This window comes from Rhopilema esculentum, chromosome 4 (genome assembly GCF_057945365.1).
Source record: "Rhopilema esculentum isolate cy_ngs chromosome 4, ASM5794536v1, whole genome shotgun sequence".
Lineage (NCBI taxonomy): Eukaryota > Metazoa > Cnidaria > Scyphozoa > Rhizostomeae > Rhizostomatidae > Rhopilema > Rhopilema esculentum.
The window spans coordinates 13,499,479-13,521,081 of record NC_142818.1 but is presented as its reverse complement, the minus strand read 5'-3'; the positions used below and the strand labels follow the sequence as shown (position 1 = coordinate 13,521,081).

Below are 21,603 nucleotides of genomic sequence, written 5' to 3'. Positions count from 1 at the left end.
AAATTTGACTTTTGTCAAGAAATAAAGTCAATCGGCCGCTTCCTTTGTCGTTTGAATCGGCACTTTTTACCACAAAATTTTGTTGCGAAACTTTTGACGGCAATTTGATTTTCGATAGCTTTATCAGCACAGGAAAGCAATCAAAATTGACAATGATGTTCTTGACTGACGCCAGTGCGAACTAATGACACGATTCTATACTCACCTTCTAGCTATTTTGGCTTATTTCTGCAGATATCAGGTAGATGACCCGAAAATTTTTTTGAGGCCATAAATCTTTTATGCCATCGATGAATTGCTTCACAGTAATGCGTACACTCATGGCTGGATCAATGCGCGATTCTTATCAGGTATTGCAATGATAAGATACATACGCAAAAGCACAAACTCTTATTTTGGGTGATAATTTTCAAGTCAATAGTGCAGGAATGTCAACATTAATCTAATGATGTTATATAAACAAAAGAAAGTTGGAATGTCCTTCAAGGCACAACAAGTTTATTTTTTTCAATATAAGTTCAAAGTTAATTAAATCTTTGTATGATATCATCTATATTTTGTAACCATTTTTACATTGATGCAAACGAAACCATTTCAAGGCTTAAAATTTGGGCTTATTTGATAGAAAATCCCATTGTCTGGTATGCAAGAGAAAGACCTACATGTTTTATTAAACATGATAAATTTTTATCAGCATTACTTTTGCTCATGAAATACTCCTTTATTGATTAAAATTCAGTTAACCATAGAATCGAGCTATTTTACAATGATATGAGTATCAAAATTTATTTTGATCAGTTCTATATGTTTGTTATGGCATAGAGCAAAGTGGATGTTAGGATCCTATTCACAACTGCCTAAATTGTAAAGTGGAGATTCTAACAGAAATACAATATTGAGCGCCTTATTGAGATGATCTGATTTAGAATGTTTTAACTGCTCCCTGAACTCTTCAACGACTATTTAATTACGACCATGTGCAGGTTACAGATACCACCTGTTTAATCAAACACGCACCCATTACTTTTGCTCAATCCGATTGGCTCTTACACGCCTTTGTTGTGTAACAATGGTAAGTGAAGTGATGTTTGGTCACTGCTAGCTTTAGCCTGCATTTTTTAAGTGTCTAGGTGATATGCAGATCGTCAGCTCATGCAAGATCAACACAAATCTGAGTTAACTACATTTTGTCAACCGTTATTTATTTGAACTCAGAAAGTATTATGCTTTCGAATGCACTAATTTTCAGAAGCCTTAACGAGTGATTATACTAAGCCATGATTGGGTTTGTAACTTGCCTCCACACTGTTCTTTTCTTGGTTATTATACGCGAATGTTGCAGTCACGTTGTGGAGTTTGCAGGCAAGGAGCGAATTACTGTGGACCTCACTGAAAGAAAAATCAACGATGAAAACACTCGCATTACATTCCGATTTAAAACAATCAATGCATTTGGGATAATCATATATAGCAAAGGCACACAGGGAGATTACTTGGCTATCGAGCTCGTGCAGGGGATGTTGCGGTAAGTGAGTCCGTAATAGCACCAATTTTGTTCCTCCCTTTTTAACATACATTAACCATCGATTGTAGCAAGTCGTTGGATAAGATAATTTATGAATGCAGAAGGGGGTATGTCGTGGTGCGGAATGATCGAGTAAGAAAAATACGTCACAATTTGTCTTCTACAATCAAACATCTAAAAATAACTTACAAACGACTCTCTTGTTTCGTTTGTAAGTTATTTTTTTCTTGATATCATTCATATCATTCTTGAAAATAAATTACTGCTCCAGCTTACCCTACCGTCCTTAACCTAAGTTCAAATGACATACTTTACATTTTGATAAGGCGGTTTCAAACAAAAAACCCGGCCATGCACAACAGAAGAGATGATATGAAGATTTTCGGATCATAGAATCAAGCCAAATTTTCGATCATTCCAATGACACTTTCTTTCGCTTTGATTCAAAAAACATGGGCAAGTAATTCCCCGATAAACCTCCTGATGTATTTCTAGCCTTGAAAATCCTTGTTCTTCTGCTCCTCATTAAATTGAGGTTTCATGGTTTTCTAATATATTTGAAATTAATTTCGCTACCTGTTGACTGATAATGCGCGGTTATATTGCTCGCATCCGCACGCCAATAACATCACAGCTTCTCGCAAAATACTTGCACCTGATGTCGTTCTTGCTAGCTGGATAATACGCTTCGGCTTTTCACCATCAAGGCTGAGATCTATTCATAAGTAATTTAGACACGTGGTAGGAAACCACTTCTCGCAATGCGATCAACAGTTACATCACTCCTAATTGTGCAATAGAAAATTCAGCTTTGCAGCAGAATTATTCGAATTTAAGCCGTTGAAGGTCATACTATTTCAGTTTTGGCATAGCAACTATTGGCACAGAAAGCTTTGAGATTTGAACAACCAATTCAATTCTCTTCAAGTTATGCACGGTTAGGGTTGTTCAACAGCTTTCTTGAAAACTTTCATGGTTTAAACGTTGACTCTTTTCAAGCTGTAATCTTTTTTCGAATGATTGTGGTTGTTTATGTTTATAGGAATTGCATATAACTCTCTTGCTTTTGTAGCTTTTTGAAAACTTGTTTAATAATCAGAAAGCCTGTGGTGAGGAAATAGCTGTTTTGCATAGGTCTGTAAAGATCTGAAACAGAATCTTGTACAGGATACCTAAGGAGCTACGTAACGTGACAGGCTATAGGATTCGAGTTAAGATTTGAAAGTTGAACTTCAGTTGACAAAAATAATTGTGAACTCAAAAGCACCTTTTTAGCATTATTTGGTAAAGCTGATGAAAGGCCTCCAGTTTCATTGTAAAGATTTCCGCGATGCCAGTTATTTCTTTGCATCAAGTAATTTAAGAATTCTACACAAACATAAAAAATATTCAAATCCTTTCAAGCGATGCAGCTAAATTGAATATATGCATTGCTATTGACTTTCTTTGTAGTTTTCTAGCATAAAATTGCCTGCATTGATCAACAACAACCAGCTTTTCGGTGCATGCACTGAATGTATGCTGTAATATTCGCATTATTTGTAATATCTTCGCAGCTATTCTGCAATTAATATTGCAATTGCACTAGAAAAGATTAAATTGCTCATGCGTTTATGAAAATATGCTTCATTGTTTCAAGTCTCACTGGTCCATGTTAGCAAACAGTTTGAATTGGGTGTAGGGTGTAAAAAATGCAGAAACGATATTTGTCTGAAAATGAAAATTGCTTTCACGATGTTAATCCACAAATTTTTGTGATATACCTTTGCTGTGATTAGCAAAAGAACGTGTTTTTTCAACTTCTAAAGCCTAGCTAGATTCAAAGAAAGCAACCCATTTCTTGATCAAGCAGTGACTCCCTTCGTGTTCTTCAGTTTTGAGCGTTGGATGTCTGAACCTGCAAATTTGATTAGCACCTCACGAGTTTTTTCTAGAGATTGATTTCTGGTTCACAAAATTAATGTTATCAAGCTAATGAACTGTGATATTGTATACTTCTCGTGCATAAGGAATGCTAAGTGAACGCTATTGAGCGGCCAGTATGATTAACAGCAGACTTATGCCTCAACATTTAGTCTCTTCTTCGTGAAAGATACTCTTCTGAAATTGGCTGATTGATTAAAATGTATCAGCCTATTGTATTGAGAAAATTCAGCTGTCATACAGCAAGTAAAGAGGTATCAATTTGCAATTATATCTGAACTTAAAATGTTAAGCTTTTCAATAAAGTTCCTTTGCATTGCTCTTGATTATTTTTTGTCGGAATGTTAATGTTGAATCAGCTTTAACTGGAGTAAAGTGCCAATTCAATTCACACAAACCTATCCTCTGAATTTAACCTGCGCTATCTCTTCTGCAGTAAAACCAAGGGTGTTTAAAGTAGACACAAGTTGCTTTTAAAACATTACAAGTAAGGTGTCTGCCTTGAAGAATAGACAAAAGCAAAGACTTCGATTCTGAAGAGAATGAAAATTTGCTTAAGGCTTCGTTCTTTTTCCATTACGCTTTTATCAAGCTCCGCTTTACTCTTAGCACATATTACAAATTCAAAAAATAGACTCAAAAACAAATTTTCAACCGACTGTGTACTCAAGGATATGTAAAAGTAGTGTTTTTTATTTGATAACATTATCTAGCGCTTTTTTGCCATCTAGGGTTTGCCTGTTAAAATCATAGAAAGGCTAATTATCGTCTCTGCTTTGGGGAAAAGGATGATTGAGATGTTGTTTAATGTCTTCAGAAGTTAATCATGCCGGCAGCGACATTTGAAAGATTCTATCCTGTGCTTTTCTGAATATTTGTGAATGAAAACGTATTAGAAAGAAAAGTTTTAAAGATATTCTAAAAGTACAGCAGCTTATTGGATTCGCGAAGGGACAGTAACTTCTGAAAAAATAATATATCTTGGCAATTTTCAAATTTAGTGTTATATGTTTTCTATACGAGTCGGCTGTATCGTGAGACTAGGATGCCCAAGACATCAGCGGACCTGACTTAATTAAAATATGAAAAAGGCAGTGTCAAAATCACTAGAATTCAACCAAAGGAAAAAGACTTTAGCTTGTTCTCCAAAATATGCTCAAGTTTCCTGAACTCATGGGAGATGTAATTTTATCTCCCCGGGAAGATGTGTATCAGTTATCGGCTTTTGGTAGATTATGAGTTGAAATCCATGGTTACAGACCTCACGAGAATGAATTCCTTGCTAAGAAATCATAATAATACCAAATCACAATCGTTTGAGTGAAAGTATTGAAATTGTTCTTATAGGCCAGGTGTTGCGTAATGTTTCACGCTCAGCAGGCGCGTTTCATTAAGTCGTGTTGTTATCTTAAAGGGCAGTAAACTGATTCACATGTTGATAAAACTGTTGCGCACATGCGTGAACATTGGTGCATGCTCGTTTACCAGTCGTTATCTATAAAGTTTGAGACTTTATTATACTCTATGCATCTGATTTCAATACCTTAGCAAAATTCTGTCTGATTATGAAAGTGAAATTACATAAAAATCGGTGATAACCAATAATAACAGAGCATTTTTATATTGTTTTTATAATGCTTACACATCAAAGAATGTGAAACCCAAGGTGATAACTAAGCTTGTTAATTTCTCATCACGTTTTGTTTTTGATATAAATATATACATGAAATCAATAGGGATAATGTGTATTGATGACAGCAATCTCTGGAATAGAATAACTTGAGGCAGAATCTTTTCAAATTCGTGCACTTTGTTTGTTCTTTTTTAAAAAAGTAATATTTTCTAAATTTTTAGGGCAAAGTTTTATACCTCTCTCATAAGATCTTTCGAATGACTCGTTCATATGGGGAAATCTCACCCCGCATTCTGAGAATGATAGTTAGTCTGTGCCTTGCTCATCTTAGTGTTGTTATGGACTCAAGCGCGGTTAAAGAATTATCACGGTATAGGAGAAATGAAACTTCACTGCATAAACTGTATTGAAGAAACCAAAAGAGCACATTGTTTGGTAAAAACAATTTTGCCTAATGAAGGATGGATTTAAGTTAGAAAGTGAGATTGAATTCAAGTTCGAAAGAGCAAACTTTACAAGCTGCGAGGATGACGTTTATTTCGAGAAATCTCTACATCAATTTTGAAAAGTTTCCTTTGAAAGGTTAAAAAGAAATTTAATACTTGCAAATGAAAAATGTGTGAAATTTCAATGCTTTGAGTCAAAGTTAAAGAAACATTGCAGGCACATAGTCAATGATCGACAGGAAGCAACTAAAGACAAAAGAAACTGCTGAAGTATCACACCTAATCCCGCTTTCTTTTTTTCTTTTCCCTAGGACGATTTCATAGCTTGAGGGCATTGTCAGCATGATCGAAAAATGCTGTTCTGAAATCTGCTTTTAATGAAATGCATTTTCATTTTAGTTTTTCCAAAATGCTCACAGTAAATAGTCGTCAAATAGCTGAATTGTTGCTTGTGAATGATAAAGAAACATACTTGATTCAAGAAACGCTTTTTGTTAAAGATAGACTAAAAACTAAAATTTTGTTGACACAGAGTCAGTATGACTTCAAATAACAGCCATAGAGCTTTTATTATTTGATTAATTCAGCCAAGTCTTGTGCAGCTTACATGTATGCAAAATTGCCAACGAGCGAAAACCCGTTTTAAAACGCTTTCAAGTTATAAAGCATTTAATTACCTAATTTACTTCTCAATAGTGAACTTGTTTGCTCTACTCCAGCCAAATGTAAATACAATGGTTCGAAATTACAGAGATTTGAGTCAAGAAAGAGTGCCTAATAACGCAAGGTTCAAATTTCTTTCTGAAGTCTAATTAAATTAAAAAATAATCATGAAGGTTCCATGCAAGACTTTGATGAACTTATGCAAATATAACAGGTTTGTTTACGCTGGTCTTACTGCTTATAAACAAAATTTCAGATCAGAATCATTGTGCTCGGCAAACACTGACTTAATGAACTTGACGTGGTTACATAAAAGAGCCTACAAACCATCGTTTTATTTGTAAATACAGGTGAAAAACGACTCTTGAGCTAAGGGTGTGCTGCCTTTTTCCTGTTTGTCCAGGTTGCATCTACTTTTCAAGACAGTGCTTTCGTTTCCTTTGCTGATAAAGAATAACTAGTCTGCTTGCTTTCTTTAGGGAAAATTTCAAAATAACGATGAATAGGTAGATAATTTATCGTAGCTTTGAATTCAGGAATAGGCAACTTGAACAAAGACAAAAGGAAAATGTCATGGAGCTATTAGCAGTATAATTGCCTACTGAAAGACTTAAAAACGATGACCTCCTTGACAATGAAACCAAATTAGTCTTATGTAGAATAAGTTATATCTTGAACAAATCTAGTTATCACCTCTAACCCATCGACCAAAAAAACTGTTTTGTCAAAAGGATTATGTTATATTTGATCTGTCACTACAGCAATGCATATTTTCAAACTTTCTTGGTTAAAAGATCTTGTTCGCTGGTTAGGAAAATAATTTTGTTGCAACATGCATGTTCTTTGCCTTAAATTATAGCAGAGTTTAATTAAAGATATATAACTTTAATTTGAAACTAATGTAGACAAGAAGCAGTTTATTCCTTGTCACAGAATCAGCGAGGCTGCATGTCCTTTATTCATTGTAAAAGATGAAACATGAAAGAAGATTTCAAAGCCATAATATGCTCCCATCTAGAGCAACAAAACATTTTCCTAGCAGGTAAATGCTTGCTTTATTCCATAAAGTTAAAAACTTAAAGGTGTTCCTAAACTTTCTTGCATGTTATGAGAAGTTGAAATCGGTCACAAAATTAGTTTGATCTACGTAGAAAACTGCAAGACGCATAAAATCTCAAGGCTTTGGTCTTTTTGAAACCCAGTATTAGTGGCAATGGGTACAGCATGTTTATATTTCTCATGCAGACAGTGATCTAGTGTAACAGTCAGGTTCGCTTCTATGCACTGGGATTAAAATAGAGATTTGGAATGGCGACAGCACTAAATACCGATGATTATGAGACTGAATCTGGAATTCTGATAGGTTAGGAAGATTTGGAGGATCTTGTATTAGCTGAAATAAAAAGTTACGCGAGAAAAACTAACGCGCTGACTCCACCAAAATTTGCAGGGCCCTCAACAAGACGCATGGCCTAAATCAAAGCATGGTTGAGACATCGTTGGATTGAATGCTGAAGCAAGGAAAAATAAAAAATACCCCTCATGGTGGACGTGAATCTCTGAAAATACATCCTGTATTTAATGGAGCAGAGGAACTTAGAAGCGGAGAAATATTATCGAAAGAAGTGAAGGAAAAGACAGGGAAGGGTTATCGCCACTTGGTGCGAAGAAATTGTATCATACGAAGACCAGGGCAGAGTTCCGTTTCTCTCAGATGAAGTAGTCCAAATTATATCACACGAAGACCAGACAAGTCGAAATACTCTTGCGCGTATTTTGGACAGAATGGAAAAAGTTGAGAAGCGAATGGAAGAAATTACAAATAAAAGCCAAAAAAATCCAAAAACCGAAGAAATCAATGAAATTGATTTTACCATGTTTTTCTCTAGAATTAGTCAACTTGAACATGAGAAAAAAATCTCTACTTAATAAAAACGCTGGCCTAAAATTCGAAAACACAAAGTTGAAGGAGAAAATTAGTCATTCAAAATTTGTGAAGTCGCTGTTAGACCATCGCCCAAGTGGAATATAGCTGATTCAAACATACAAACGAAGCATGCAGCTGATAAATGGAAAGTACATACAAAGTCCAAATCACAGTATCAAGGCTCAGAGTGGAGAAACGTTAATGGAAAAGGCTGTCCTTTGACACAGTCTCTGGAAACAGCGAACAGATTCAACTGCCTGGATACCTTAACAATAAAAGAGTGTTCAACACAACTCCCAAACGACAGAGAGTATTCAGCCATTGAAGATAGTCGGGTGTTTCCTAGAACAACGAGCAACTCAGGTGATAAACTCGGAAAGGGTATTGATAAACTAAACAAGGATGAACCAAGGCAACACGCCAATAAAACCGTATATGAAGATCCAAGGAGGCCTAGAAGCCCTAGAAAGCCAGCTTTTTTCTATTCTCGGCGACTCTATAGTAAAAAAATGATCAATAAGCAAGATCTATATACCGAAGTTCCATACGCCTAAACATCAATAAAAACTTTCACCGGAGCCACAATTGATCAAATAGATCATATATCATATATCAAGCCTACTATAGACAACCAGCCAGACGGAATACTACTCGTATGTGGAACAAACAACCTACGTTCCGAAGTTCCCGAAGTAAAAACAAATAAATTAATTGAATTGGCCACAGAGGCGAAGAAAAGTGTAAGAAATGTTGCTGTTTCCAGTATCCTAAAAAGGGGGGAAGAAACATGTATCACAAAAAACCACGTTTTTTCAAAACACAGGCCAGGGTCTTTTCGAAACACATGTGTATTCGAGACAGGACTGAGCGACTATCACGGGCTTGTAGTTATTCTACTGAAAGCTCAGGTACCCAGCCTTAAAGCAAAAAATATTACTTATCGACATTATAGAAACTTTAATGAAAATGACTTTTTATCTGACGTCAGAAGTACCAACTTTGACAATGACTATCAAAGCGCTAATGATGCATATGAGCATCTTACCGGAACGTTTCGTACGCTAGTTGACAAACATGCTCCATTGAAGACTAAGAAACTCAGAGGAAGCACTGCCCCATTTATGAATCGGGATCTACAGAAAACAATTTATAACTGATCTAAAAGGCACCAGTGAAATCTGTGCGTTTTGCTAAGAAAGAAGGCGATCAGAAATCACTTTAAAAATGCAACCAAAAACAGTCTACTTTCAAATCAAGACTTTTTGGATCTTTTCAAACCATTTCTCTCAAATAAAGGAGGGTTACGTGGTAACGACATTACCCTTGTTAAAGAAGATAAAGAACTTGCCGAAGCTTTTAATCACCATTACATGATATCGTAGAAAATCTTCTGGAAGAAAACCCACCAGCATTGCGAAAAACGCACCCTTTCAAGACGATAGTCACATAGTTAGACTGATTCTGCAGGGATACCAAAATCACCCTAGAATATTAGCCATAATTCAAAATCGAGAAAATTCGTTTGGTACATTTTCTCTTTATGAAGTTAAACCAGACGATGTTTTCAAACTCTTGTTTTTAATAAATGATAAGAAATCGACCGGTGAAGACAAAATGCCCCCTAAACTTGTCCGTCTAGCTGCGAAGGAGCTATCCATTCCGCTAACAAAAGCTATAAATGCCAGTATCAAAAATGGCAGATTTCCAGACCGTGAAAAACGGGCTGCAGTCACACCTCTTGACAAAGGCGAACCTGCTCGAACAGTAGTAAAGAATTTTCCGTCCAGTTAGTGTGCTTAACACTTTTTCCAAGATATATGAAAAAATAATAAAAGATCAAATTAGTCCTCATCTCGATAAAACCCTGTCCGCTTTCGTTGCTGCCTACATGAAGGCTTACAATACACAACATCTCAATTAAAATGCTTAAAGACTGGAAAGTCAAATTGGACAATGATTACTTTGTCGGAGCAGTACTGATTGATTTATCAAAGGCCTTCGACTGTATCCCGCATGACCTTCTTATTGCAAAACTTCATGCATATGGCTTTGATGAAAGTTACTCCTATTTACTCCTATTTCAGAAGGCACTTACAAGCAGTTCGAATAAATTATACTTACAGTGATTTTCAACCTGTTTTATCAGGGGTACCTACTTTGTAAAAAGGCAGCAACCCAGCTGAATGTGCTTAAAAGACGTAAGTATTTCATTGGCTTTGATGAGAAAAAGGTCCAAAGCTTTGTCTTCTTTAACTTTAACTACTGCCCTTTAGTGTGGTTCTTCTCCTTGGCTAGATCTATGGAGAAGATCGAATAAATGTAGCTAAAAATTAAATATATTCGATTTAAAATAAGATTACAAACAAATCATCTAATTTTCTTGTAGTTTTCTAAATAAGGTATAAATGATGGATTGCCTAGTCCACAAACGGAAGTTTGAATGTGAAGCTGGAAAGGCTTGAGGCAACAAACATAACCAAGTATAACAGTGCAAAAGGGATGCTTTAGGTTAATAAACTAATAACATAATTTGTGTTATTGAAACAAGATCCATGTCCAGTTTTCATTCCGTTTGGTCAAATTATGAATTTACTATACAGCAACTTCATCTTTCAAATGAGTTTTAATATAATACGTTTAATATAAACAACTATGTTTGTTTTGTTTTTCAAAAGCATATGTTTGTTTTCAACATTAAAGAATAAAATTTTCAAGAATAGTATCCCAAAATTTTTAATATAAGAATTGAATCTAGAGACAGCAGTATTGAATTTCAGTTGTTTGTCTCTAAGAATATTTTCAATAAGAATCAGTAGGGAAGCCATAAAGAGGCAAGCAATTTCAATGACGTGAAAAGAAGAGAAAATAGATTTTGTTGATTGAAGTTCGGACTTGAGTTCTGATTGATTTTCATAACTTGAGTTGAATTATTATTCAAAGAATTTACATGTATTTATAGAAAGTTAGAATACGACTTAATGTTACTTAGCAACATTGGGTCACGCAGGGGCCAGGCGCATACTTGGTGGATGTGCATCTCCTTCCATAGAAACTGAACAACTTCCTCTAAACAACTGCTTGTAATAACAACTTATTATTATTTTTGATTACTTCAGTTTTAGTGTTATCAGGCTTTACAATGTTGAATTCATAAACATCCATTCTGCTTGGCCTCAGAATCATGCGTCGTTATGATGCTTGCTATTTCGAAATCTGCTTGCGTATTGGTAAACCCAATATTGATTATCTGAAGTGTCCATTTCCCTTTAAATGTGATTCAGCGCTTAAAGATTACAGTTAGAATGGCACTGGAGCAGCACTGAATGCATACTGGCAGTATATCAAATTCTGTCTCTGGACTCATACTCACGACTCGGACTCACCAGCTATCTTGTTTCAGAACCAGCTCCTGGAAATGGTGTTTTAAGACAGCATTACAGGAGTAAAAAGTTGACCTTTCCTGGAGATCACAGATATTTTCAAAAAAGCCTTGTCAAAAACATATGAATATATAATAAAACGTAACAGGAGTCAGCTTGCTTTCAGGTACAATATCTTTCAAGAATCTCGATGGATCAAGAGTGTTGAAACAACAAAAAACTAGATTTTAGTTGCAGTGAAACATTCAATTTTGTTGCAGCAAAATACATTTTGCATCGATTATAATTTGCCTAGCACTTAACAGTCTTCAGTCTTCATCACTGTGGAAATTAGCCTTCTTGATTCATTTGCAACAAAATGTCCAGCAGAGAGCTGCAAATTGAGAAGGAAACTTAGGTTTATTTCTCCGATAGACATCGAGAATACGACAGAGACCAAATATCTTTCATAGGCAGATTTTTAGTGGCAGAATACTAGCTTAGGACATTAAACGATAAGTCACTTTCTGTTCCATTTTTAATAAAATATTTTCTTGCAACTGATATAGGTTTTTTGCATCATATGAAGTACTGCCATTAATTTAGTTTCATTTTTTACAGTTATCAAGCTGACTTAGGAAGTGCATCAGAAACAACATCAAGACAAGAGTTGATTGCTGGCACGGATCTTGACAACAATAAATGGCACAGCGTAGACATAACTCGTAGCCGCAATGCCGTTAACATCTCAGTTGATGGGAAGACCAAAAAATCCCTTTTACCCTCTGCCTCGTTTACGACGCTGAACCTCGATGACAAAATTTTTGTCGGTGGGGTGTCTAAAGACACAATATTTGATTCGTCAGCAAATTTGATGTCAAGGAATTACATAGGCTGTTTGGATAACCTTTTGTTTGACGAAATGAGCATACTTTACAAGGCAAAGTACAACGACAAAGATTTTCGCGCCTTTGGAGATGTTTCCTACAAGTGTCATGATATTGCGTATTCTCCAGTTACATTTCCTGATTACAAGGCTACCATTGAAACAGAAAGTGACATTCAAAAGAGTCTCTCCCTTACTTTGAGTTTTCGAACATATATTCCAAGCAGCATGATTGTGTCAAAGATTTCAGCCGATGGAAGAATATTTGTAGAGATACGTGATGGGAAATTGTGTTTACGTGTTGAATCGACAAAAATTACCCCAATAAAACTTGAAATGGGGAAAAACTTGAATGATGGCAACTGGCATGATATTGAATGCGTTGTGAATGGAGAAGAGGTATCTTTGAAACTGGACACCGAGAAACCTTTAGTATACAAAAATCCTGCTTTAAAGCAGATCACGTATGATGCAAAGCACGTGACCTTTGGTGGGGGCGCTGACAACATTCTGAAGGGGATGGTTGGGTGTCTCTACCGCATTAGAGTGGACGGCACTTCTATCGATGCCAGAGTTCTGGACCCAAAAGCAATCAAGGGAGCATTGCCAGGGAAGTGCCACGTCATCAACAAGTGCTGGCCAAATCCATGTAAAAATGGCGGAGAATGCAAAATGGATGGTGAAATATCGTTATGTGACTGTCAAAAAACTCTGTATATTGGTAAGTTAGGAAAAAATGGATTTTTATTGAATTTCTTCCTTCCAATAAATCTTGTAAGATATGTTTATCTAACGATGCAAAAGATGATTTTACAAGATAATACTACGACATAATGAAAAAGATACGTTCTCAATGAAGCCCTCGTGGACATGACATGAATCCCTCTTCTTATAAGTTACAATAAAACAAGATGAAATACCAAACATAAAAGATTCAGACGTCACTAGAACGCCTTTCGTTGTAAATGTGCAAGCGAACTGACCTAAGAGCGTTTACCAAATTTCATTTCAATAAAATCTCTTTAAAACGCAACTCAGTCACAGCTGCCTTAAAACTTGTTTATGAAGTAAGGTAAATATAACTGTGATAAGTTCAGAATATTTCCATGTATTTAACGTCAATAACACGCTACTTTCCTCTTCCTGAATAGTCGACTATCCCTTTGCCGACTATTCAGGAATATGAATAGGGAGCTCCGCTATGCTTTCAAAATCCTCTGTCAGAATTAAAAAGGCAAATGCATGAAAACTTTTCAATGTTAAAAAAGCATAATAGCTCTGGAACCATACGAAAGTATGTGATATACTTTAAAAAGCACTGATGATGCACTGCTTTTTCACTAACGAATAGAGCAAGCGCTGCCATTTCTCAAAATCAGTTGAAAATGACCAAAACGGAATGGCACGTATTTTCGTTGCATCTTTTTAAGACATTGCTGCACAGCAGCCCATCACATTGCCACAACCACCCGATCAATTCACTCTTTCTGCAAATTTCAGGAAACACGTGTGAAGATCCAATCGTTCAAAAGTCGTGCCAGGAATATAAATCGCTTGGTCTTAAAGAAGATTCCCGTTGTTTTATTGATCCGGACGGATCTGGTCCAGTAGAGTCATTTGAGGTGCTTTGTAACATGACCAAGGAATCAAGAGCGGTCGCAGTTGTAAAACTGAGTAGTGGTATGAAGCGGACGAAGGTCGATAGTCAGCCACTTCAGGGCATAAAGTATTACCAACGCATGAAATACGACTTGTCAATTTCACAAATCGAGGCAATAATTAAAGAGAGCTCAGAATGCAAGCAATTTGTGAGGTATGAATGCAAAAACAGCCCATTGCTCAACTCACCCAGAGGCCCACCCTCCGTCAGCTGGATAAATCGCCAAGGATCAATGGAAAATTACTGGGGAGGAGCACCCAAAGGAAGTGACAAGTGCGCCTGCGGAGTGAAGAGGGATTGTGCTGACGCAACCAAATATTGCAACTGTGACATTGGGGATAAATTCTGGCGAGAAGATTCGGGTGAGTGATACAATTAACATTTTATTGAATATTTTTTTCAATAGTCAAATATTCATTTTACATAAGACTGAAAAGAATGGTTTTAAAAGTTAACGATCATTTTCAAAGACAAGTAGCTCGTTCACTTACGAAATCTGTTTTCAAAATAAGTTTTTTTAAAGAAATTCATTTGTTATTTTTTCTTCATTATGGTTTGCTAGAAAGTTTTTCCTCCACTTATAAAGGAGACGACGAGCAAACATTAGTACGAGGCAACACTTATGTTAATTTTGCACTAGGCCTAAGTGTGATCATTTGTAGCGATCTGCATTTTCAATAAATTTAAGCCTTTGTGTGTGAACATCCACCTCAGTTTTGACAACACAACTGCATTTTTACTAGGTTTTCTCACAGATAAAGATGCACTCCCGGTGTCTGCAATTTACTTCGATAGACACTCCTCTGACTCATATTCTACTGTTGGTGACTTAGAATGCTTTGCACCACAAAAAACAACCCCAATGACAACGACAACAGCGTCAGCTCGAGCAACATCTTCCACGCCAAATACCAACGTTGTTTTGCAAAGAGCTTGTCGACCTTTCAATGCAAGAGCATCTACTACTTCAAAACCTTCGACCAAAGTGACTGAAGTTCTTCGACAAACGGAAAAAATTGTCACAAAAAGGTCAACAGTCGGAGTAAATATAATGAGATCCTCTTTCTCATCAAAAGACATTAGTCCTATTACCAAGACGGTGAAAACCAATTTAGTTAAAGATGACGGCAACCGCTCGACAAGCGCCGTAAAAAATATGAGCAAGACACATGACGGTGTGACAATATCCATGAGCATTTTAGCAGTAATTGTAATATCGGCAGCTATTGTGCTTGTATGGGCAATCATCGCAGTTATAGTAATTGTACGTCGAAAGAAACGTGATTCACAGAGGGGAAACAGACAAGACATGGAGACTGAAGATGCTGAAGAAGGAACAGAAATGTGCATTCTTTTCAGGCATTCGAAAAGGGAGCCACCAAGGCCTACAATAGAACTGCGAAGGGATTCTTACGACTCCTATGACAGCGTCCCTACCCCTGCGTTGGAGTACACGCAGCACACCGGGTTCAGGCAGCCAATAACGACACATATTACCCTTGACTACGCACGTGCGAAAAAGAAAAAGAACAGTAGTGCGTATTTCTGTTCGTAATTTTGACGGATTTGGTGACAAAGCATGAATCCGTGAATACGGTGACGCGATTGGGAAATGACATATTGTCATTTGTGATTGTGTAAGGCAAAGCTCACCGTTGTGGTTGACGTCACCGATAACTTTTATGTACGATGTGTACGCTAGGGCAATGAAGTGTATAGCTGACGATATAAGGAGATTACTTTTACCCGTTCAAAGTCTGTTGTACAAAAATTAGATAGCGAAAAGCATATAGCGTCACTTGTCAAAATGGGACTGTCATGCTTAGTGGTAATGGCTGAGGGATACGAGAAGCAGCAGTGAATCAAAAAATTGAAATTGCTGCAGATCCGCTGCAGATCCTGGGTTCCTGCCAAAGCTGGATGACCTATTTCTTAATTTGATTAGCAACCTACATCCGTTTAAAATAGAGTTTCACTTTTCAATGGTACGGAATAAACGCATTTTTGATTACCAGCCAAGTGATCACTTAATTGATTGCTTTTGGCGCGGGAACTGAAACGTTTTTTTCTGTAAAGCTCAGAGTGGTAATAACAGAGGAAAGTTTAGTCCTATTACTGAAAGACAGTAAAGCTTTGCAGAATTTTTCGATTTTGATTTAATAAGAAGCAATTCTTAAAAGATCCCGAAAGATACATTTGAAAGTATGCGAAGAGACCTAATCTTGTTAAACACTAAGATTCTATGCATGTATCATTTTCTTGCCGTTAATATTTCATGGCAGCAAGTGTGTAAAAATCCTGTGGTAAATTTGGTATTATGCAGAAGGCTCTAAATACATGTCAATTTCGTATTTCCAACTGTGTCCACCTGAGTTCAGCAAAAGTTATATTTTCCGAACTAAATGCCAGCTATAGTAATTTGAAAAAGATTATAAGCTGTTAATTATATATTTATATTCTAGGGTAAATAACAGATTTATCGTTTTTTTGTGTAAATTTTTGTTATCAAATTCGTTTTCCTGAGAGGCTGGCATTTTGGTTTATTTAGATCCACAATCTGACCAAGTTATCCGATGAAGATACCTGTAGAACTCTAAGTTTTCCCTTTTCCTCGTCTGATTTTCCAGAATAATTTATAATCTCTCAGAGTACTTGCAATGTAAAAATGTGCATTGATTTTTTGCGATCAAAAGAAACGATCTCAAATTGTCCTTTGCTTTTGTGTTACAAATTTATCTATTGTAGTTATCTGTACAGATGAGTTTGAGTAGAATTTTAATTTTTCTAAAGTTTTAGAAATGTTGCCAATCCTGGAGGTAAGTAAACAAAAAAATATCAAACTGTGGAAAGATTGTTTATTGATTGGACAGCATACATGAATATTCTAAGTATGACAATTAATTGATCTCGTTCAGGAATGCTAGCTTCAATACGCATAATAATAAAGGAAGCAATTTTTAAATTAAACTTAAAAGGCATGCGTCAAGGAGACTGTAATTTAGTGTATATCGCTTTAATTATGATTAAAAAGGTTTTTAGATACGTTTGATCGATTGCCAAAGCAAACTATCGCTGTATCAATATAAGCTGAGTTTAAATTTATTTCAAATGCAATTGTAAACAAATATGATTTAGAGGCTAAATCAAAATGCTTCTTCATTGCAAATTCTTTCTTTACTGCTAATTCTTTCTTTATTGCTAATTCTTTCTTTATTGCTAATTTTTTATGTGGTGATTTTCATTATCACCGTGCAAAGTGCAGAGTCTCAAATTCTAGGTAAATGATTTTAAAAACTTTATTTATGGTTGAACAAAAAAAATTTAGTCACTCTAGTTGACAACATCCGTGCATTCAACTACATTTCATACATTCTCTTGAAAAAAGCATTTCAAGATCAAATAATTAAAGGCATTTAGTCACGATAAAAGGAGACCGTATACCCAAACGTACCCGAATCCGCTGAGTCATGATTGTAATGCTGCGGTGGAACTTGTCACATGAGCTCAACATTTACTGATTAACAAAACGGTTTCAATCAATAGCAAGTTGTCAACAACGGATGCCGATATCACATGAAACTGCAGCAAGCGCACTAGAACTGAATGACCCCTTATAGAGAAGGCCTATTTACCATGACTCAATGCTTTTAATAAAGATGCAGTTCACAGCTAAAGAATAGTGACATTAAGAGGTCATTACATACACTTGCCATACGATACCTGGCTTCCCCAATTGCCACGAAAGCATTCTAATGTTAAGTAAATGATAACAGGCTATATATACGTGATTTATTTTCATAAAAAGATTTCAAATATATTCTTTGCAAATATATACTTTTTATACCTTTCTGAGCATTTTCAACCGTTGTCTTCACATGCGAAATTCTATTCTAAAAGGCATTACTGTTAGCAGGAGAAGAGAGAGATTTATTCTGAGGATTTGAAGAAAAGTAGCAATATTTGCTTAAAAAGACCAACAGCGGCTCATAGAGACTGGACGTAGGCGAGACTCCCTCTTCCACCTAAACCGGTAGAAACTCACTCAAGCACCTAAGACAGCGTGTTAATCTGTATTCATTTCATTTTCCGTCATTCCATTTCTCTTTATTTCCTTCAGCTCTCAAAAGTACCTAAACTTTACTTCCTTTCTTGCCTTTCTTTTTAACATCCTTTTTATCTTTCTCATCACTGTCCTCTTCCTCATCCTCTTCCTGACTATCACCTTCCTCATCTTCATCGTCATTTTTACAATAGTCTTCTTTTTCGAATGTTCCAATATCGATATTGTCTTCGAAGAACCCAACTAGATTTCCAGGAGGCCTATATACGCCAACAATGTAAACACAAATTTCGCCGTCTTTTCCGTGTCCTGACGCTTTTCCGACCCCTAATCTCGTTGTATCTTTCCAGATTAGTTGAGTAAAGCCCCTCGCCTTTTCATTGTCTGGGCTTTTGAAATCGAAAGATGGACTGCAAACTTCACCATACCTAAAGGATTAGATCAAGAAAAATATGTTAAGGTATAGATTGCTGTTTGAAAATTGTAGACTGTCATTGTAAACAGGGTATGGCTAGTAGTGAACGAACATTAGGAACGAACTTAGGAACTAACATTAAACGTCCAAGACTTTAGCTGAAAAGACCACAGGACAGAAGATGCAGGTAAACAAGGAAAAATTGCACTAGCTTTTTCTACCCCACGCAGCATTTGAGGAGTTGAAATGCGTACTTTTTATATATGACATTTCAGGCATTGCCGAAATGCAATAAGGGTTTTCATGAAAGAGTACTGAAAAACATCCAGAAGAATTAATTTGATACTAAAGAAATTACTTATGCAGCTAAGCTGGGATTTGCAACGATTAACATTTGGTTGCTTGGCACCAGTGCATGTTTGGTTCAAAAATGTGGTTGTTAATTTTTCCAAATAAAACCGTCGCCTTGCGGAGCATTAAATTGACAAGGAGAATTTGTTATTAAACATCAATATCATTATTGCTACGATCGCAATATTTCAAAAACCGAAATTCGAAAACACTTCAGAAGCTTATACGGAGTATTTAAATATTGGACTGTCAAAAAAATTCAATATTTTTCACCAGGTTTTTATTCAATTTGCTTACAACTTTGCGGTCGTGATCAGATAAATGTTTTGTAGAAGACAAAACAGTTTTTCCTTTCTGCAATTGGATGATATATTTACCATGCATCGGTCACTTCTTTCCCTGTTACTTCACGTTTGAATGTAGCACAGGAAACAAAAACACTCTGTCCCGGTGAAATGCTTTCAAAGCTTCCACTTTCTGCCGCCTTTTGTGCTGTTAAAGTTGCGTTTTTTGAAAGTTTGTCATCCAGGGCTAGAGGAGGAGCATTATGTGTGCCTCTGTGTTTATTGTGTTCATCCAAGACTGCTCTTTGAAATTCTTTGCTCCCACAGTTAATACCATTGACAACGAGCAGCAACATGCAGGATTCGAATAAGAACTGCATTTTTATACTACATATGTGTCCTTAGTTCCCGTCATTAATAATTACAATGTCCTGTAATAATTGGTAGGATTAACAATAACACAGAAGTTTAGGCCTAATCAAGACCTGTTTGACGAAATCCTGACTCTGTTTCAATGTCAAGGTGGCTTACTTTAATTTGCAATGAAGGGTTCACTGACTCTGCGGGTTGATACCTGTACGTCAATGTACTTGGTAGTTTCATTAATCACTCATTCTTCTGACCTTGCTGTGTCTGAACACATGCCTGTCATTCTAAGACATTTTGTTTGCTTTGTTTGGAAAATTTTCTTACACTTTTGCTGGATATATTTAAACAATATTTCTCCTGCTGTTTAATATCGCTAAAGGGATCAATTTGTTTAATATCAGATCTTGTGAGAGCATGAGCGTTCTTCACAATAATTATCTCACCAATTTTCTCACCATTATTCTCACCAATTTTCTCACCAATTTTCTCAAGTAATTTTGGAAAATTTTTGCAGGTTTTTTGGCCACTTTACGCATCTACTAAAGGCAAAACATTTTAAAAATATTTGAAAATGTTAAGTGCTTTTTGCTAATATAGATAGATATGCAGGACTGCTCGCATACGGCAATTGATTAACCTCACAAGTACATAGTCTCTTGTGGATGATAATCTGCTCACGTGATGAAATATCTCATTTTCCTTCTCCCAACTTTGCAGTTTTGATTTTCTAAAGGTGCAATTTATAATTGCATTAGATTGTTATTATCCTTTTTGATAATTCATTTGACCCATTAAGCTGGATGATACTCCATTCAGCTTTCATTATTTCTTGTCTATGCTTGCCGTTGCAATACTCAAGGGTTTAATCTGACTTCACTTGATTGATTCTCGTTTGTATTAGCTACAAGATTTAAGTGATTCGGTGCCAACATTTTCTTTCCAGAATATTTCATTGATTCTTCATGTTGACTAGGACATTCCGCGCAAACCAGAGGTTCAAATAAAAATCACCTGCCATGCAAAATGTCTATTTTGATTGAGTTATAATTAGCTTAGAAATGATTTCGTGCAAAAGTCGTCAAAATGAAATATAAATATGCGAAAAACTGCATCTTTTGCTTGCAGTGCAGTACAATATGTGTTCTTAAGGGTGAATTTTTGAACTGCCTTTAGCAATGCTGTGGTGCTTTTGTGGCATGATCTTTCTGGACGGTACAATTGGTTAAAAGCAAGTGAAGATAGACTTTTAATGAAAATGAAGGCCAAAGACACAAAAGAATATAAGGTATTGATCACAAAATGAGACGCATTGTCATAAGAACAATGAAATCTGGTTAAATGCGGGATACACGGCACTTGTTTTGCTTGATTTTTGCAACGGATATTGCTTCCCTGTATTACTAGGAACATCGCTATTACTTCTACCTCTTAGATTCCAAAATAAGTTTGAATATTAGTTCCCATTAACTATAAACAGCTAATAACCATGAAATAATTTCCTTCCTCTTTTTCTATCTCCATTCTTTTTAGGGCTTCTGTTATTTGTGTGGATGTCCCTTTTATCTGACTTTGTTGAAGTGTCAATTACAGCCCAGAATAGTCTTCATTCTTCCTTCGGACAATACTCTCAGTTTCGGAAGAAATATATTGAAAATGAGGTTTTGGCATTCCAATTTAGTTCCTCTGTTTGTATTGGTCTTTCTTTAAGTTGTTTGCCGCCATATTTTCTCATCTGGGTGAAGGACCCTGGTACAGTTTTTAAATTCAACAGAAAACCTTAAAAGTCATGAGTCAACCAGTTGACACTGACATACGTCACAAATTTTGTTCTATGAAAGATAAATGCAAGCTTAGAGATTTATCTTGTTTTGTGGAGTTAAACCTTGCATGGTGGAAATCTTGGTCACGGCAAACAATAGAAAGAATTTTATTGATAAAATGAACTATGAATTTGAAATATGAGTAATCGATCGATTGATTGACTAGTTGATTGTTCCAACTTGATTTGATTAGAACGTAAAAAGCTACTTAACAATTGTATAACGCTAAATTATTGGGTTCTGTTTGATCAAAACAAAACCTAAATCATCCGGGCCTAAAAA

The 21,603-nt window shown here is 36.0% G+C and overlaps 2 protein-coding genes across 2 annotated transcripts; one reads left to right on the top strand and one right to left on the bottom strand.

Annotated features, from left to right (window-relative positions):
• The first annotated feature begins 1,074 nt into the window (after positions 1–1,074).
• LOC135690622 (contactin-associated protein-like 2) lies at positions 1,075–17,171 on the top strand. The gene is made up of 4 exons (XM_065208223.2): positions 1,075–1,525; positions 12,098–13,083; positions 13,863–14,384; positions 14,766–17,171. Exons 1-4 carry the CDS (start codon positions 1,278–1,280, stop codon positions 15,575–15,577), a joined length of 2,568 nt encoding a protein of 855 aa, XP_065064295.2. The 5' UTR covers positions 1,075–1,277; the 3' UTR covers positions 15,578–17,171.
• Positions 14,779–19,679, bottom strand: LOC135690624 (Golgi-associated plant pathogenesis-related protein 1). Its single transcript, XM_065208226.2, has 2 exons — positions 19,226–19,679; positions 14,779–18,510 (listed from the first exon to the last, which is right to left on the bottom strand). The coding sequence occupies exons 1-2, from the start codon at positions 19,510–19,512 to the stop codon at positions 18,153–18,155; spliced, it is 645 nt and encodes a 214-aa protein (XP_065064298.1). The 5' UTR covers positions 19,513–19,679; the 3' UTR covers positions 14,779–18,152.
• Between the last annotated feature and the right edge of the window lie 1,924 nt (positions 19,680–21,603).

Bases quoted from the DNA above. Each gene is read 5' to 3' on its own strand.
- LOC135690622 (XM_065208223.2), top strand. From the start codon at position 1,278: ATGATTGGGTTTGTAACTTGCCTCCACACTGTTCTTTTCTTGGTTATT. The intron at 1,526-12,097 runs GTAAGTGAGTCC...CATTTTTTACAG, and splicing joins CTCGTGCAGGGGATGTTGCG to TTATCAAGCTGACTTAGGAA. The intron at 14,385-14,765 runs GTGAGTGATACA...CATTTTTACTAG, and splicing joins ATTCTGGCGAGAAGATTCGG to GTTTTCTCACAGATAAAGAT.
- LOC135690624 (XM_065208226.2), bottom strand. From the start codon at position 19,512: ATGCAGTTCTTATTCGAATCCTGCATGTTGCTGCTCGTTGTCAATGGT. The intron at 18,511-19,225 runs GTAAATATATCA...CTAATCCTTTAG, and splicing joins AAAGAAGTGACCGATGCATG to GTATGGTGAAGTTTGCAGTC.